General features: G+C 41.0%; 12 protein-coding genes and 1 non-coding gene across 13 annotated transcripts; 6 read left to right on the top strand and 7 right to left on the bottom strand.

Annotated features, from left to right (window-relative positions):
* Nucleotides 1–2: 2 nt before the first annotated feature.
* Nucleotides 3–1,013, bottom strand: VICG_00264 (uncharacterized protein; the record flags this gene model as incomplete). The annotated part of the gene is made up of 1 exon (XM_007603655.1): nucleotides 3–1,013. A coding segment is annotated over one exon (1,011 nt), but the record flags the coding sequence as incomplete, so codon positions are not given.
* Nucleotides 1,014–1,328: 315 nt separating this feature from the next.
* VICG_00263 (alanine-tRNA ligase) lies at nucleotides 1,329–3,893 on the bottom strand (the record flags this gene model as incomplete). The annotated part of the gene is made up of 1 exon (XM_007603654.1): nucleotides 1,329–3,893. One exon carries the CDS (start codon nucleotides 3,891–3,893, stop codon nucleotides 1,329–1,331), a length of 2,565 nt encoding a protein of 854 aa, XP_007603716.1.
* Nucleotides 3,894–4,213: 320 nt separating this feature from the next.
* Nucleotides 4,214–6,214, bottom strand: VICG_00262 (uncharacterized protein; the record flags this gene model as incomplete). Its single annotated transcript, XM_007603653.1, has 1 exon — nucleotides 4,214–6,214. One exon carries the CDS (start codon nucleotides 6,212–6,214, stop codon nucleotides 4,214–4,216), a length of 2,001 nt encoding a protein of 666 aa, XP_007603715.1.
* Nucleotides 6,215–6,398: 184 nt separating this feature from the next.
* Nucleotides 6,399–8,312, bottom strand: VICG_00261 (glutamine-tRNA ligase; the record flags this gene model as incomplete). Its single annotated transcript, XM_007603652.1, has 1 exon — nucleotides 6,399–8,312. The coding sequence occupies one exon, from the start codon at nucleotides 8,310–8,312 to the stop codon at nucleotides 6,399–6,401; it is 1,914 nt and encodes a 637-aa protein (XP_007603714.1).
* Nucleotides 8,313–8,620: 308 nt separating this feature from the next.
* VICG_00260 (uncharacterized protein) lies at nucleotides 8,621–9,409 on the top strand (the record flags this gene model as incomplete). Its single annotated transcript, XM_007603651.1, has 1 exon — nucleotides 8,621–9,409. One exon carries the CDS (start codon nucleotides 8,621–8,623, stop codon nucleotides 9,407–9,409), a length of 789 nt encoding a protein of 262 aa, XP_007603713.1.
* A 118-nt stretch (nucleotides 9,410–9,527) lies between these two features.
* On the top strand, nucleotides 9,528–10,352 carry VICG_00259 (uncharacterized protein; the record flags this gene model as incomplete). Its single annotated transcript, XM_007603650.1, has 1 exon — nucleotides 9,528–10,352. One exon carries the CDS (start codon nucleotides 9,528–9,530, stop codon nucleotides 10,350–10,352), a length of 825 nt encoding a protein of 274 aa, XP_007603712.1.
* Nucleotides 10,353–10,478: 126 nt separating this feature from the next.
* VICG_00258 (uncharacterized protein) lies at nucleotides 10,479–10,811 on the top strand (the record flags this gene model as incomplete). Its single annotated transcript, XM_007603649.1, has 1 exon — nucleotides 10,479–10,811. One exon carries the CDS (start codon nucleotides 10,479–10,481, stop codon nucleotides 10,809–10,811), a length of 333 nt encoding a protein of 110 aa, XP_007603711.1.
* A 152-nt stretch (nucleotides 10,812–10,963) lies between these two features.
* Nucleotides 10,964–11,578, top strand: VICG_00257 (uncharacterized protein; the record flags this gene model as incomplete). The annotated part of the gene is made up of 1 exon (XM_007603648.1): nucleotides 10,964–11,578. One exon carries the CDS (start codon nucleotides 10,964–10,966, stop codon nucleotides 11,576–11,578), a length of 615 nt encoding a protein of 204 aa, XP_007603710.1.
* A 149-nt stretch (nucleotides 11,579–11,727) lies between these two features.
* VICG_00256 (uncharacterized protein) lies at nucleotides 11,728–12,216 on the bottom strand (the record flags this gene model as incomplete). Its single annotated transcript, XM_007603647.1, has 1 exon — nucleotides 11,728–12,216. The coding sequence occupies one exon, from the start codon at nucleotides 12,214–12,216 to the stop codon at nucleotides 11,728–11,730; it is 489 nt and encodes a 162-aa protein (XP_007603709.1).
* A 352-nt stretch (nucleotides 12,217–12,568) lies between these two features.
* On the top strand, nucleotides 12,569–13,474 carry VICG_00255 (uncharacterized protein; the record flags this gene model as incomplete). The annotated part of the gene is made up of 1 exon (XM_007603646.1): nucleotides 12,569–13,474. One exon carries the CDS (start codon nucleotides 12,569–12,571, stop codon nucleotides 13,472–13,474), a length of 906 nt encoding a protein of 301 aa, XP_007603708.1.
* Nucleotides 13,475–13,610: 136 nt separating this feature from the next.
* VICG_00254 (uncharacterized protein) lies at nucleotides 13,611–15,992 on the bottom strand (the record flags this gene model as incomplete). The annotated part of the gene is made up of 1 exon (XM_007603645.1): nucleotides 13,611–15,992. One exon carries the CDS (start codon nucleotides 15,990–15,992, stop codon nucleotides 13,611–13,613), a length of 2,382 nt encoding a protein of 793 aa, XP_007603707.1.
* Nucleotides 15,993–16,371: 379 nt separating this feature from the next.
* On the top strand, nucleotides 16,372–16,445 carry VICG_02252. Its single transcript has one exon. It is a non-coding gene; the product is annotated as a tRNA-Val (tRNA).
* Nucleotides 16,446–16,541: 96 nt separating this feature from the next.
* VICG_00253 (uncharacterized protein) lies at nucleotides 16,542–17,447 on the bottom strand (the record flags this gene model as incomplete). The annotated part of the gene is made up of 1 exon (XM_007603644.1): nucleotides 16,542–17,447. A coding segment is annotated over one exon (906 nt), but the record flags the coding sequence as incomplete, so codon positions are not given.

The following is a 17,447-nucleotide window of genomic DNA, read 5'->3' as shown; positions in this document are numbered from 1 at the left end:
AAGCAGATACCTGCGAGTTTGTACTGCTTTCTGAACGAAAAGCTGAAGCATAGTGCAGAAAATATGATGTATGCGAAAAGAAACACCCTCATATCAGTGGCAGTCCCAGCCATGCTGCTTATTGTCTCCTCAACATAGCAGACTGTAAAGTTCTGTATTAGAATGAAGAAAAAATTGTAAAAGAACTGGATATTGGATGATATGTCAATCATGGCCAAGAACGACAGAAATGAGAGTAAAAACAGCAGTTCAGACAGAGATATCACCACATCCATGGTCCGCAGGCTTCTGTTTTCTGCTGCAATAGAATGGAACAATTCATAGATCCATCCAACAGTCAGTAGTGCTAACAGCGAGCTTAGAACCCTGCTTTTGTATTTATTGATCTTAGAGCTTTTCACAAAGCCTGCCATGCAATCAATAAACTCTGGCCTAAGCCATGAGATCACATGAATGATCATAGCAGATACTAATCCCTCTGACGGGCCAGATATTGCATTGAACTTAAGATACCCGGCATACTTGATATGCAGACCAGCAATGTAAAATCCAAATAGGGCAATGTAGCTGAAGAAGACAATCAGGGTATTGATGCCTAGCCTGAGAGATGACGCCAGCGATAAAATGATACATCCGGTGACCATTGAGTCAACGCCATGGTCCATAACTGCGCCCATCGGGCTGCACTGCATTGTTCTGCGAGCGTGCATTCCATCGACAAAATCGGTACTAAAGTAGATAGCAAGTAAAATGAGATTGGCCAGCGCCAGGCTTCTGTGTCTGTCTACAAGATTGGGATTCATATAGACGGTTAGGGACACACTAATCAGCATGCAAAGCAGACCTGCCATTGTCAACTGGTTAGGCATTATGCTGTCTGGAATAAAGACATGCAGATAATCAAACATACTTTGGATGAAGAGCTGGTATAGGATAGGCTCGTTTCTGCTTTGGTATTTGTAGTTCTTCATATACTCAATTTCATTTTCAGTAAAATTTCTAAGTGGATACATGGGTTTTTTGTTTGTAAAAATTTGATGGTAAAGTATGGTAGAAACCTTAATAAATGCTGTGCAGCATTAGTAGTTGGTATTATATAGCAGCAGATGCTGGACGATTCTTTTCGCATCGATTAAGCTATGGCATAAAAACTAGCTCAGCTTTGCGATTGTTTTAAGACTGGCGAAAAAAACTGACCCAGAGTACGGGCTAAGATTCTCATGCCAAAACATGAGATTGCGGAGCACCTAAGACGATGAATGCTGTTCATGGAAATCAATCCAACATTGACGTTACAGCGGTATACCATTTGCCAGCCTTTAAAAAATTTATTGAAATGCCTGAAGAAGCCTCTCGCTTGAAAAGCAGTTCTTAGGTATTGATCCATGCAGCTGGTCTTTGACAATCCGTACTGTGCTTGATAAAAACTCAGATTCAATCTTCGAGCACAGGTTTTCTGGCTCGGAAGCACGTGCAACAAATTGGACCTCGCCATCTTTTTCCGCAAACAAAACACAAGCTACGTCGATAGACCCAATCAATGAGCCAAGAGACTTGACTATCTCTTTTCTTGAAAACTTGGACAGCTCAGCACATTCATAGCTAAAAACATCTGGATACCCCATTGAAGAAACCCTGAAATTGAGGAGACCTGTTTCGATTTCCTTTTTGAGTGATGATATGCTGCTCTCAAGTTCTTTCTGCATTCTTTTCAGGTTATCCTTATTCATCCCTTCAATTTCTCTTTTCTGTGAAATAGACAGTTGGCAATCAATTTTCACTATCTCACCAGCCATTAGCCTTTTTCTCAACGATTCAGCATTTTCATCAACTTCCAGGGCCTTTTTTCCAGAAACTAGCATGATCCTTCGTGTATTGGCCTTGATTCCAGACTCGGAAAGCAGCCTAACACACTTAATCTCCGAAGTGTTCGAGACATGGGTGCCACCGCACACCTCCTTGATTGTTACTGGTCCATTGCACATGGTGACAACTCTAACGGTTTCGGGATAGTCCTCATCAGCCATTTTAATAATGCCCTGGTTAGATAGTACTTCGTCTTTTGGGTGGGCAGTGACAGTAACGGTCGCATTTGACGTAATAAACTGGTTGATTTTCTCTTCCAAGCTGTCCAAGGTACTATCACTCAGTTTTTTGCTTTCAAAATCAAAGCGTGCTCTTTCCGAATCAACCAAAGAGCCCTGCTGCTCGGTTTTCATAAAGGTACGAAGGAAATAGTTCAAAATATGAACTGAGGAGTGGTTTGCGCGCGTGGCTGATCTTATACTTTCGTTGTATGTGAGCTTTGCGCTAGACGAGGCCGTGCCTCTGAGCTGGCCAATATGCAGCACATAGCCTCTCTGGATCTGAGTATCCTGCACATCAAAGACACCAATTTTGCGGCTGCTTTCGTCAAAAAACTCAACAGTTCCAGCATCGCCAACCTGTCCTCCTGATTCTCCATAGAAACATGTTCGATCAAAAACAAGAATAGCCAGTGCTCCTTCGGGCAGAACAGACACACTTTCGTTGTCCAGTATGGCTGCCTTTAGTTCTGCAGTAATACCATTGGTAGTATATTTGAATGAGTCATCGGTCTTTTGGAAATCAAAGTTCACAGTAACTAGCTTCTTGTTTGACTTGCTGCTTGTTTCCTTTGCTTTGTTGACACATTCATTAAATCCCTCCATTGAAAATGGTATCTGCTTTTCCTTCACAATCAACTCAGTTAGATCAACGGGAAATCCATATGTGTCGTACAAAACAAAAATGTCTGGCCCGTCAAGTCTGCCTTTTGATTCGTACATCTTCATCAGCTGATTCAATCCCTTTACAAGCGTCTTAAGGAATAAAGCTTCTTCATCGTCAACAACAGAGGCATCAATCTCGAGGCCCATGCACTCGGCTGCTTTTGCAACACACTGTGAAAGAACCCCCTTTTCAAGCTTTAGAGTATCGTGGGCATGTCTTACTGCCCGTCTAAGGATTCTTCTGAGAACGTATCCCACACCCTCGCTGGAAAACGAGACATTGTCGTTCAAGCATACAGCAATCGTCCGGGAGTGATCTGCAAGAACTCTGAATGCAACGTCCTGGAGACTGTTCTTATCCTCGTATTTGAACCCACACTTGGTCTCGACAAATTTTATTATATTTTGGAAGGTGTCAATCATGTAATTCGATTTGACACCCATCAATATGCTTAATAATCTTTCCAAGCCAATTCCAGTGTCAATGTGCTTGATCTTCAGTGGCTCAAGACCCTTTGGTGTCCTTTCATATTCCATGAAGACAATATTCCAGAACTCTACAACTTCAGGATCGTCCTTATTCACCAGGTGCGATGCATCTCTATTTCCTACTCTGTCGTAGTGGATTTCGGTGCAGGGGCCACATGGCCCATACTCGCCCATCTCCCAAAAGTTGTCCTTAAAAGATGCGGAGATGATCCTTGAGGGATCGACATATTTGCTCCAAATCCTTTTGGACTCTGTATCCATCTCCTCGTAGATAGTAACATATATGTTGTTCTTGTCAAGCTTTAGGTCGTTGACCAGAAAATCATACGCAAACTCAATTGCTTCCTCTTTGAAATAGTCGCCAAATGACCAGTTTCCAAGCATCTCAAAGAATGTGTGATGGTAGTTGTCTTTTCCCACATCATCAAGGTCGTTGTGCTTTCCACCAGCTCGGATGCATCTCTGCGATGTTACCACTCTTTTGTACGGACTTTTCTCTCCTAGAAAATAGCTTTTGAACTGAACCATTCCGCTGTTAGTAAACAGAAGTGTTGGATCGTTCTTGGGGACTACCGATGATGACGGCAGGACCTTGTGTCCTCTCTTCTCAAAGTATGCGAAGAATCTTTTCTTGAGTTCGTTTGTGGACCACATTGGGGCTGACAAATCTCTTTCTAGAATGCAATATTGTTAAAAATTTGAGTAGCTCGAGAATGAAGAGAGTATCAAGAAAAATACGACGCAGCGAAATGTGCATAGACAATTCAATCAGCACGTAATAGCAAGCAGGCCGAAGCGACAAGTGATTGGGAATTGTCAAATGAGGGAGAAACACCAGAGAGTTTGTGGTGATAATGAGACTCTTTGGCAATAGTCAAATACCTCCGCTGCTGTTGCTGCATTAGCACTGCTAGCATGAAGACTTGGCAACCATGCAGAGTTCGACACTAAATGGCTACAAACAATTGAGCAATTTATTTAAATAGTCGACGAGAACCTGCCAAGCGATTGAACGCACTGACATGTGTACTACCAGTCTCATCTTGAGCTGGATTCATTGCTGTGGATGCATTTTGTGTATTTGTGCCGGACATGTTTAATGAGGTGGAAGCAATGTCGCTAAACAGAGAAGAGGTATCCCGAACAAAAAGATTACTGTTCACACCTTGTTGAGTGTTGTTGAAAAGAGAAACGCTTGGTTGGTTGGCAGGTGCGACAAATCTGCTAGAATCTCTTATGCTGGCACCAAATGGGATGGAGATTGGCTGGCTATTTGATAGGCTGGCGGTCCTAGGTCCTGCATTGCCAACATTAATGACTGATGAAGCTGGCTTTCTAGGATTCACACCAGCTTGGCTGTTCAAATCATTTGCAGACGGTGCATTCTGGCCAACGCCAGTAAACGTACCATCGATTGGCTTGTTTTGGTCGGCTGAAACAGCGGGCTGCTGATCAAGGATCTTAGATGCTACTTCAGCCTTTGCACCATGTTCATTCGGAGTATCTTTGTTCTGAGCACTTTCAGCCTGAGCATCTTTCGGCTCAAACTTGGGAAAGACATTCGATTCTTGGACATTTAAAACTTTAATCCCCTCAAAAAGATCGTCAAACGGATTCGAAACTTTCAAGCAGGTGTTTAGCTTCGCACACAGTGGATCATGGTATTTAACAGGTATTTTAACTGACTTTTTCTGAAATATTTTAGAATCGAAATATTTTATACTCTCTGAAATATTGCTTTCAGATATCGATTGAAGACTCTCAATCTGGAAAATCATATTTGATAGCACGTCCTCATACTCCTTAGTATGATTGTGGAAAATTAAATTATAAAGCCCCTCAAAATCAAACCTTGATGGAACAAGCACCATGCACCTTGGCGCAGCAGTCTTCTTCTGCAGTTGAGAAAACGAATTTTTTATAGATGTTATTCTCTGTGTGAACTCTATGTCAAGTTGTCTGGCTTCTTCGTCTGCTCTATTCGCATCTAGTTTCTCTGGCACCAACCCGTTTTTTCTTGTGCATTCAGTTGGCATGTTCAAATGATCATTTGATGTAGACAGTAGTGGTTCTGTTGCATTGTAATTCCCTGTCTTCTGGTTCTCACAGGCAGATGTGGATGCCACGTTGTTAATGCTTGAAATCTTAGGACCCGAAATTGCACCAGGCAGCAGTTCATTCCCAGGCTCCAACAGTTTCAAGGGCTCTTTGTCCAATATCATGCCTGAGATCTCAGACTGAATAAGCTTCCCGTCTTTGATACTATACTCAACAACAGCTTTATCAGTTTCAGACACCTTCTCAAGACCTGACATAGCAAAAACATTAATGAAAGCTTCGTCAATCAGCAGGAGCTTGTCTCTCCAGAACTTAATGTCAACTAGCGGGACTGAATCCAGAGAGTCTTCGTCTGTTCGCACAGACAGTGGACTGTATTCTTCAGCCTCGGCCATTTCGCCATTATAAAAATACACGAAATTAAAACTTTTACTATTTCCAACGACGGCCACTTTATCCCTCCATGCTACAAAATGCCTACAGCCTGGCTCGTAAATCTCATTCGGATATTCGTTTCCATCAAAGAGTATCCTTTGCTTGTTTATGGCCATTTCCTTATCATCGACCATGAATATATCACTTGAATCTTCAACTCTCCCCAGATCTTCCTCAAAATTTAACAGAAAATCGCGTATGTTGCTAGACCCCTTGATCTGAATTGTCTTAACTAGTTGATTGTTTTTAAATATCTCAAGCTTGCTGCTCCTTAGGATCGCTATCTGGTCTTTCTTTGCAAAGACTTTGTCACATTCCACGCAAATCTTCATAATTTCGTTCCTGCTTTCTACAAAGCAGTATCCATCGTATACTGCTGTGTTCTGAGTTGCAAATTTAAAATATCCAGAATATATATTGTCCTTGTTTGGTACTTTGAGTCTTTGGCATTCTGATTCTTTGTGGAACTTAAGCTCCTTCATTGGGGACCAGAATTAGGAAGATAAAAAGGCTAAGCTTGGGAGCGAGGATAGAAAACCACTCTAACAGCGTAAAGACCACACAGCCCAGTGCAGACAGCTCAAAACCAACGGGGCCCACACCACTCTAGCAATCATTGCTATGCTTAATGAAATTAAAATACGGCAGTATTAGATAATAAAGAATTTACTCCGTTCTTTTCTGCTTAGTAAATGGGATCAAGTTAAATTCGAATGGCCCATCGCATATAAAAAACCCAATCCGCTCGATCTGTAGTGTTTGGGACTTTCGGATCTCAGAAATCGAGCTCTCAGCTAGCCACCACTCTTCCTTTTTTGAGTCCTGGTTAAACTTCAAATCTAGATCCTCGGTATTGAGATCATTCTGTAAATTACCATACTCATAGAACTTCACCATCACAGCGCCTTTTCTGGCAATCCAGGTTATTTTGTTCTCGGTTGTTTTAAAGTCCCCGTTGAGATTGAGCTTAATTCTCAGTGACCTAATCTTTCCGTTTTCAGCAGCTTTATCTGTGACAATCGCATTTCCCCAATTCATCAATGTAAATTCTTCGTTAATTTTCAGAACGGATGCATCTGCCTGTGAAAGTAAAATCTCCGTTGACAGAAGCAGCTGTTTGTTGCCGAGATCAGAATGCTTCTTGTGCTTGGGAATTTCGATGTATCTATCCGACTTATCCAGGCAGTGGGGATGGCCAATATTGCATTCCGGACAGGTATCAATATAGCATACAACATAGTCCATCAAAGGGACAGCACTATGTCGTGGACTGCGAGGATCAATCACTTTCTTATTCAATGCCCATATCTTATCCCAGGAAACAACAGCTGTTTTTTGAGAGGCACCTTGCTGAACTATATACTCTCTCAAAGCACCCATATCCATTCCAAGCCTGGCAAGACCTCTCAAAGTGCACATTCTTGGGTCATCCCATCCTGTAACATATCCCTTTTCGACGTAGTACTTCATTTTACGTTTTGAAATAACCGTGTTTTCAAAATTCAGCCTAGAAAAGTCGTGAATCTTTGGTCTGTTTTCCAGGCGTAAGTTATCGATGAACCAGTAATACTGCGCATTCCTGTCGCGATACTCGTTTGTCCTTAGGGCAAGCGTCACGCCCTCAATGCTGTCCAAAATAGGAACTGTAAAATCATAAGTTGGGTAGATTCTATACTTATTTCCGGCATAGTGATGAGCAGTCTCAACGTGCCTATAAATTACCGGGTCTCTCATGGCCTTATTTGGATTGTCAATGCTGATTTTGGCTCTTAAACAGTAATCTTTATATTTTCCATCCTTCATAGCCCTGAAGATTTTGAGTGATGTTTCGGGATCAAGATCCCTGTTTCGAGACGCAACACCATCTGTTCTTTGCTGCCTCATGGTTTCCAGCTCTGTGTTATCAACGTAAGCTTTGCCCTCTTTTACCAACTGGCAGGCATATTCAAATATCACGTCAAAATAGTCGGAGCTATGGGAAAGCTTGAAGTCGGAAATCTTCAACAGCTCCAGATCTTCGAGGATTGCATTTTCAAACTCCAGGGTCTCTTTTTCCGGATTAGTATCATCGAACCGAACCAGCAATTTCCCGTCCTTTGCCATGTACTGGTTAAGAAATGCCGCTTTTGCATGACCAATGTGAAGATATCCTGATGGCTCTGGCGGAAACCTGGTTACAATCCTCTTTGGGGCGTGGATGTTGATTTTTCCCTGGTCCTTTGAATTGAATTCTGCCAAGTATTTCCTATTCGTCTCAAATCTGGACTTATAAAGCTTGGAAATACTTGCAAATTTGAAATCCTTGGCCTTGGCCAGCTTTTGAAACACCTCAGAGCCATATAGCATGCCAAATATCAGGTCTTGCAGTATTTCCTCTTGAATCGGAAATATACTTTCCAGCTCTGCCAGCCAATGATTGAGTTCATCGACTGTAAAGTCTGATCTGAACCCAAGCAAGCAGCCGGGCGCATTCAAGGCCTTTATCTGATTTTCTATAATAGGGTTGGACTGCTCTTTGGCTCCGTACTTTTTATTTAAAATAAAGTTCAGCAGTTGTGCTTTTGCAACATTCTCAGACATAGGATGATGTAAAATTTTTCATTCTAGCAATAGTCTACATAACAATAAGTAGAGTGCCTATTACGACCCTGGTGTGGCTTTTGCTGCCTATTTTCTTTGGAGAGCTAATTGAAATTCATGTTGGTGGAATCGCAGGATTGTGCTTTTAACCGCATTACTCCTGCATCTGTTCGGGGATGAGCAAACGACGCTTTTGTTGTAATGAAATATAAGGACATTAGCATATTAATACAAGGCTAGCTTGCCAGAGATTAAACAAAATCTTGCTCACTATGCCAATATTTTTGGCCCTAGCTCCCCTTCTATCTATGGCGGATCCTGCAATGAACATGAAAAAGTTGATTGAAACAAGTAAAAACACAGTTTTGCATGTTGAAAATGGACAGCACGGAGCTGTCATTGAGATTTGCTATCCCACAATTGATCTCTCTGTGCTTGAGGATGTAAAAGCCAGGAAGCATGTGCCCCACATTAAAAATGATGTTTACGAAAGCGCAAATGTTGAATGTGAATTGGAATGCGATGTAACACTGAAGCACCCGATTGATGAAAGTGTGTTGGCACGTGGCACATGTCTATATGAATACTACTGCGAGTCTTATGATGCCTACATTAAATCAGAGGCCAAGACAATTAAAAGTAGAGAATTATCAAGAAGGCTGTATGAAGATGACAGCTTTCTCATATTTTCCGAAGACACCGACGCATTAGTCTGGCATTGTCTTTTCAAGAGCCCGGAAATTCACTCAGTCCGAGAGCTAGCCAATATTGAAAATCTTGACTTTCTCAGGCAGAAAACCTACCAGCTGCTGAGCGGGATGAACATTAGTCACAGCCAGGTGTGCTTGTTCTTTGATTATCAAGGCAAGTGCTCGCATCTGCTGTTGAATATTGCAGATATTTCAAATGGTCTGCATAGTCTGGAGTCGTGCGGAAAGTTCATATATTTTGACACGCTCTTAAAGAATATCAAGATAGATAAGACTACTATCGCAAGGATATTTCCTATATCAGGCAAACATAAATATTTTGTTTATTCCATTTCTTCTCAAAGCATTTTAAAATCAACTATTTCTTTAAAATCCACTGTGCTTTGATGCTAAATACCTTCAGTTTTTGAAGAACACGGGTACACATGTTCAGCAAAGTGATATGCCTTCACTTCTTTCTTGCTATTTAGCAATTAAAAATTTTTAAGTTGTCCACACAGGCCAGATGAATACAGATCAACAGAGAAATAAGCTGACAATGCCGCTGGCACCAACACTTCTGGCTTACATAAAACACGAATATCCAGATCTGGGCCCCATCATTGTATCCACTATTGAGTATACTGTAAAAGAATCAAAGAACCATTACATAGACGTGATGAGAGCCTTAGAGCCACTGCTAAAAGACGGTACTAAAAGCTTTGTAGACAAGCTGTTTATGTTTAGAAAGAAGATGTGCAAAGATGCGTCAAACTGCAACCGGCCCATCTGCCTGTTTGCACATGACGAGGACGAGCTTGTGGGATCAAAAAAAAGTGCGGCAGCCGAGACCTCTGCGAGTAAGAAGTTCAAAATTGATAATTCTGAGGTTATATTCAATAAGGTGGATGAGTCAAGGTTCTCAATTGAGGAACTCAAAGAGTATGCACAGAAATACGGAGTCATTACATCAGTAAGAAGGCTGAATAAGGGAAAGTACCTGGTAGTATTTGAAGATCCCGACTGTGCCAGAAGGCTTGTCGAGTGTGCTGGTTTTGTCCTCGACGACCCTGAGATTAAAAAGTTTTTTAATATAAATGTACCGCTGGATCAAAATAAAAAGGTAGATTTGAACCAGCTGTTTCAGGACCAGAAAGACCTGCTTGACCGCCTTACTGTTTCGTTTGACTCTGATGTTTTGTCTGAGCTTAAAATGGTGACTTTTAAAATCAGACATCATGTTCTGTCTACAGATAAGAAATACTGCGAGTCACTTGCTTCAAGCCAGAAGAATGAAGAAGCCAGTATTGACATTGAATCGAGCATATACTACAACATGTTTGCCGAATAAATTGGTTAAATTAAATATCTAAGCTGAGTTTACTCAGTAATCCATATGGATTTTTATCACTACCTGCAATGGGTTTGCAACATTTATTGGATGTGCATAAAGCCTTCTCTCCTGACCACCCTGGCAATGGAAAATTCATCGACTGAGGACAAAGCGCCTTTTCCAGAAAAAAATGGAGAAGTTCAATGTGGCTATGAAGATGAGTTGCTCGAAGATGTTGGCAGACACATGGCAGAAAGGTCTGAAAAGCCGCCAAAGAGGACACTGTTCAATGATTTGAGGAGGTTTAAAAATACCCATGTTTCAATAATCACATTTGGAGGAGAGGCTGTAAAAGGAAAATTGCTAGGATATGATGAAGTTGCAAACTGTGTCATTGAGGATGAAAATAGAAAAATAACTGTCGTTTTTGGCAAGGCAATAACAATGGTTTGCGACGGCGATCTTCACCCATTGTGAATTAAATGTTGAAAGTAGCTGTACCTTGTTTTTGTGGCAGTATTCTGCATGTATAATTTTGCTGAAATAGAAACCAGCAGGAGCTCACTCCACACTGAGTTTTTTCAACCAGGCTTTGCTCTGTGCATTTTATCTGTGAAAATCCTTTGGCCATGCCAGAGGACACAGACTCAATATTTTCAAAAATTCGGATTGTAGATGGAAATCAAATCATAGACATAGACGAAGATATTGACAAGTATGATCTTCTCAGCATGATGTTTCACAGAGAATCTGTTTCTCTGGATACCTCGAGGGCTGTAACATCAGTAAAGAATGACAAAAGACGATACTTTGAAGACACCACAGTTTGCTACAAGTGTGGTGAAGTAGGACATGTTTCAAGAGACTGCACGCAAGAGCAAGAAAGAAGCTGCATATACTGCAGTACTATGCACAAAGGTAAACCTTGTGACTATCTATTGTGTGATAATTGCTTCAGACTGGGCCATGCCTATCGTTTTTGCAGAGATAGGCCGCTAGAGCATAGGCTGTGCAACCTTTGTCCCGCACAGCGCCACTATGTTGATGAGTGTCCAAGGATCTGGCGACGATACAAGCTTGTGAACAGAAACAGAATGGCCAATTTTGTTATGAGCTGTCCGCTGTGTTTTAGCTCATCGCACCTCATGGATGATTGCGAAGAAAAGGATAGGAGATTTACAATCTTTACAAGCAACTACTTGAATGCTATGGAAAAACCCAAGAGCACAACTAAGTTTGACTAAACTAGCCAAAAACAGTCTGATATACTGCAGCCATATCTAATAACAAAACAAGCCTCAGACATCAATTGTTGGCAAAAATTTAATAAAAGTTCGGCATGCATAAATGCTCGCTCAAATCCATACTGTTAAAGGCGATTTCCAGATCTAGCTTATATCTTCCTTAGGCCCCAAAACAGCAAAATAACCAAAATCCAGAAGACAAAGAACTTCACGATGGTTTTTCTATTGGATCGAACTGCAAACCAAATATCATTCAGCTCGTTGAGAGCCTTCTTGGACCACTTATCACTCTGAATTACAATATCGTCAATCCTCTTTAGCTGTTCTTCCTGCAGCCTAACATGGATTGAAATATCCTCCACAATCTGTCCTATTTCATTTATGCTTTTGACGATTCTTTTTCTTTCTTCCATAAACTCATTCTTCTGTTGGTGTTCTTGCTCCTCCATTAGCAACGAAGTGCTGGTCTCTCTGCTGTTGACTTCTTTGGGAGCACTTGGTGCTTCTAATGCCTCCCGCTGAAGCTTCCGCCTCATCTCGTTTAATTTTAAGGTGTATTTTAAAAATTTCGTGTTAACCATGCTCCTCAGGTTTGAAAGCACCTCTTGGTAGTCCTTGGATCCACTGTCGTCTACCATGGATGTGCTTTTGTATTCCTTGAGCAATCGGCCATTGGTTTAGGAGTGCTTGTGCCTTGAAAGACTCATAGCTTGTAAGTTTTGAGAGGGACGAATATGCTTTGTCGATCTCTTGTTCTATTCCATTGATGTCTTCGAAAAAAGATGGCTGCTCAAATGCATTTTGTGGTATTTCTGTAAGTTCCACAATGGAGAAAAACTCTTTTGTTCTGTCCATATAGCAAGGCCTAAATTTTGTACATACTAACAAAGTGGAAATGGCAAGCCACGGTGAAAGATGTGCTTCATGTCGGCATCAGAGACTATGTAAATTTAGACCCATGATTACTATAGAGCAGTGGCTTTGCCCCCTATGAGTAGATTTTTCCAAACCGATCTCCCAAGCTCTTCATCCTGCATAAAGCCAGACAGAATTAGCCTCGCAGATTGCTTAGCTTGCAGCGGATGTATAACTGCCTCTGAGAAAGAGAGCTTCAGAGTCGATACATCGTTTCTCAGTAACAAGGACCAAACATACTCTTTTATCCTTTCCAGCCAGTCCAAAGAAAACATCAGTCGGCTATATCCAGAAATCAACTACTGTTCGTTTGAAAAGTCTCTAGTTAAGTTTCTAAAAGAGCATTTTAGTGTTTACAAAGTTGTAGATACTTCGTATTTCAGAAAAGGCACAGAAGTGGGCATTTCAAGCGAATGTCCGGCTGTGGTTCTGTATGTAGAGCGAGTGTTTCCAAGCCTAATTCCGATGCTTTCAACAAGAAAGACCTTCCAGCAAACAGCAGCCGATTTTATTACGAATGGCGGTAAAAACCATGCACCAAGTATCAAAGATCATAAAATAGTCAGTGTCATGCAGTGCTATGACAAAAAAGACGAGCTGAGAAGAGACAACACTGACATCAGCTATTTTCTGGGAACAAAGGAGTTTTATGAGTTTCTGAAGGATAAATTTCATCCTGAAAACTCAATAGAGTATGAGGTTTTGCCGTGGGAGGTATCGCATAGCCAGGACATTATGGAAGTATCGGGAATTGAAAGCTGCATAAACCATCTAAACAAAGCGAAGCACAGTAGCCAATGTGGATTTGTGGAGCTTAGAATCTGCAAAAGTGGGTGTATAAATGGGCCTGCCCAGCTGAGAAATTCAGATGAGGTTTTGGAACGTGTCATTTCAGTCGAACGACATGGGTCGGTGCATTTTGACACTGAAGAAAGGCAGTTTATCATTCCTAAAAAGAGGACCTTTCGGGTTGAATGGTAAAGGCTTGCCAGTTGACATTATATTGAAATAGCATGCCACATACACTCTACATCATCTGCATTTTACGTTGGTTTCAAACGTTAAACATCGGCCAGAGATACAGAACAGGTAATAAAGAATAAATACAGTTAATTATTTAGTGTTCGACAAGATTGTTAATCACCTTTGGTGCAGAGTCATAAATAAACCTAAATGTATCAGACTGAATAGTGTGGAGAAACAGAACACTGCCATTTGTGGTTAAAATGAGAATTGAATTCTTATGGCTGACGATGTAGGCGACATCCTCAATGCAGTCGATAACTGCTCCGTGATAATGCAGCATATTCCTGGTTGCATGCCCGTCTATTCCATTGATCATAAAAGGAATGCAGAAGTTTTCAGTTTGGATCTTCTTCACAAGATTCATCTTTAGGTTTACTACCAGATAAAACCAATCAAGCGTTGTTACTAGCACTGTGCTCTCGTTGTAAAACTCAAGGCCCTTGCATGGATAATGTGTATTTTTGATCTTCTCAGAAATTTTAATCTTTCCGTACTTTAAGGATATCAGCATAATGCTATCAGAGGTAACGACACACACGTTATTTTTATATGCACACCCACATATTGGCATGCTGGAGAGCTCAATGGTGTGTCTTATCTTCAATTTTTTGTTGTCTGTGGAGAAGAATACAAGCTTGTTTCTATCAAAATTAATAGAAATCAGCCCGACACAAAAGAGATTCTTACGCACAGCACAGCTGAACTTTTGGACGTAGTTTGCATATTCAAGTGTGCTTGTACCCAGAGAATACTTGATGCTTTTCCTGTCAATACTGATCTCTGTCGAAGTCTTACAGGTATGACAAGCATATTTTTCGTTGAAGAGGTTCTCTGCAAAACATAATGTTTCTGGAACAATTTGCTGAATCTGGCCTGAAGGCAGACAGGCATAGATGCTATCATCAACCATGAATGAATTTGTAGATTTGAAGTTGCAGTATGAAGTCATTGCACCTGTAGTGTCAAAAACAATGGTGTTTGAGCCCGAGACAATCAGATAATTTTTGCAGTGGGTAATGTTATGAATATACGAGCCCGAGCTAAGCAAAACATAAGGTTTAATACCATCTATTAATGTAAAAATTTTGCCGTTTGCAACAAGAAACGGCTTTGGCAGATCGGTGCAAAAATCACAAAGATACTTTGAGTTGAAGGTCTGTGAATTGCTCAAAGATAGCATTTGGCAATGCTCGCCAAACAGATCGTCAAAGGAAAGAGCATGCTTCTCAATATACAATATATTGAAGCCAGCCTCCTCAATGATGTGAGTTTTTTCGTCGAAATCAATGCACAGAACCTTTTCGTCTCTTAATATAAAGTCGCAGAGATCGAAGGAAACACTGCATGATTTAAATGATTGTGAGCTAGTATTGAACAAATACAAGGACCCGAAAGAATAGACCAGTGCTAGATCCTGGTAAATTTTTACGCGCGAGCACTCAAGATTGAACTGAAAAATGCATTCTTGCGAAAAGCACAGTATCCTCTTTGATGTGAATATGCAAGAGGACGATGCATTTACAACTGGCTCAAAACAACAATTGTTTATGACACTAAACTGCTCAAAACTAAAAATGAAGAAACGGTCACCTCTATAATATCCCATAAAACATGGTGCTTCATCTCTCAACTCACAAATTTCGAGAAGTCTTTTGGCTACATCGTCGATTGCAATATTGGCAGACTCTTGGATCTTTTTTATTGGCCAATCGCCTGAAGATCCGTGGTCCAGTGAAACTGGATCGGAGCTGAGCTCTCTTTGGTACAGCAGCTTCAACAAAAGCCGGGATCTCAGAGAAGAGCAGTGGTCATTAAGACTGCGGCCTGCTTTGCCACTAAGGACATTTCCAAGTACCTTCAATATTATGAGATGGTCGGCAATCCTCAGAAAATAGGATAGCTGGATTGATCCGCAGAAGAAAGTGGTGCCGATTTTAGCTACAGATGCTATTTTTGATTTGGTAAATCCAACCGTCAAGTGTGAAAAGTCCGAGTTGATCGATATCACCTCACCATTGCTGCAAAACAGCAGCGTTCTGTTATTTTCCTCGTCAAAGTATGAACAGGCGATTTTGAAGTTTGCAAATTCTTTGATAAATACAAGCTTATCCTGGTACTTCCACAATCCTTCTTTGTTAAAAATCAAAAGCATGCTGGATGAGTGCCTGGCAATGGCATTTCCGCCCTGGATGTCCTTTTTAACAACTTTAAATTTGCAGTTTTCGAGTGAGTAGGTCAGAAGATAGCTTTGAGTGAAGGTTTTGGCCAGGATTACTATTTTGTCATCGAACATCTCAGATCCTAGAACATTGAAGAACTGCCCATCATTTGGTGCTTCGTCCAATTCAATTTCCAAATTCCTTATTGTTCCGAGGTTGTAGTGCCCATTTTCATAAAATATGATTATAAAATTCCTGAGCGACAGGATTTTAACTACACGACCAAACTCGAACTCAAAGGCGTGTTCTGACAATCTTGCAAATCCCCTTGTACACCATGTAATGCTTTCGCCCTACGAGAAAGTAGCAATCCTGATATGGAAAAATGTGAAAAACGCTGAAAGGTGTTGCAAAATTGTGGATTTCCGTTGTTTCGTTGTAAACTCTTATTGTTCCGCCAAAAGAGGCTATGAAGCGGTCTTCCCCATTGATCTTAATTTTTTTGAGATCGTTTATTCCCGTGGACTCTCTAACTTTGTCGAGCTGAAGAATCATGGTGAAGAAAAATTGAAAATTTTTGTGATATACAAAGTTTGAAGCAAGCGGTTTCTGTGGTGGAATTAAAAAGCTCAATTTAATGTGGTCTTTGAGATAGAGTAGTGCAGCCAAGTACGAATAGGAAGTACATGCATAGCGCGCTTAGTGTAGTGGCTTATCACGTCTGCTTTACACGCAGGAGGGGGCCAGTTCGATCCTGGCAGTGCGCATGTCTTTGGCTGTTAGCTGCAGTGTCAGTTTTAATAGTAGATTGTATTCTTGCTGCCAATCGGCACTGAAATGAAAAGTCCTGCTTATAATCGTATTTATTTATGGTTTTTTTTGTTGGATTTACACTCGGAGTCCCCGCAATTACACTTCTCGCCATATATGTCTTGGGACATATTATAATTTATTGTCAGCTCTTCATCCGGCAAAATATCCCTAGTACTACAATACTTGATGGATTTGTCAACAACGGAGTGTATTGCCTCACAGTTGGGATTACATGAATGGTTTATGTATCTGGCCTTGTTGCCCGTCATTGTTGCGTCAATGATCATATCCTCCGACACGCTGAACATATAAACTGAATCAATACTGTTCATTTTGTACAGCTTTTCTCGTTTGTCAGACATGCATTTTCCAATGATTTCACCCTTATACTCCATTATTAGTGTATTTTCAGGTATGAACACGGGCGTAAAAATCCCAAGACCATGAATGCTGGACTGTCTAATTACGAGATCATCGTAGTGTTTAAAGCCGTTCATTATAAGACGCTCTTTTGTATGCGAGCACTTCTGTACAGTCTTGGATTGGATGGGTTTTTGGGATTTGTCAACGAATGGCCCAACTGCATTGGCAGTTTCAATAGACTTGAAACTCTGCTTGGAGGGTGAGAAGAATCCTTTTGTTGAAAAGGATTCTAAAGCTCTAGGCATAACTTCCTGAAAGCTGTATGCCTCATCTGGATTATCAACCTTAGAACCAATGCTGGGATTGGATGGTACTTCAGATGAAGAGCCACTAGCAACGATGGCTCTCCTGCTATTTTCTTTATTATTCCCTTTGCCCTTGAATGCAGGTAGTCTTCTAGTACCGTCCTTGTATCTGGCATTGCATTTGCTCTTTTTGTTTGGTTTTTCATTGCCACACCAATCACTTGAGTGTGTCGCCGCTGTGATTTTGTAATTCAAGTACCCATCAGTTTCTCTAATAGACGTGGCTGA

The sequence above is a fragment of the Vittaforma corneae genome (genome assembly GCF_000231115.1).
Source record: "Vittaforma corneae ATCC 50505 unplaced genomic scaffold supercont1.1, whole genome shotgun sequence".
Classification (NCBI taxonomy): domain Eukaryota; kingdom Fungi; phylum Microsporidia; family Nosematidae; genus Vittaforma; species Vittaforma corneae.
The sequence above is the reverse complement of the archived record's forward strand: the minus strand, read 5'-3'. Positions and strand labels throughout refer to the sequence as shown.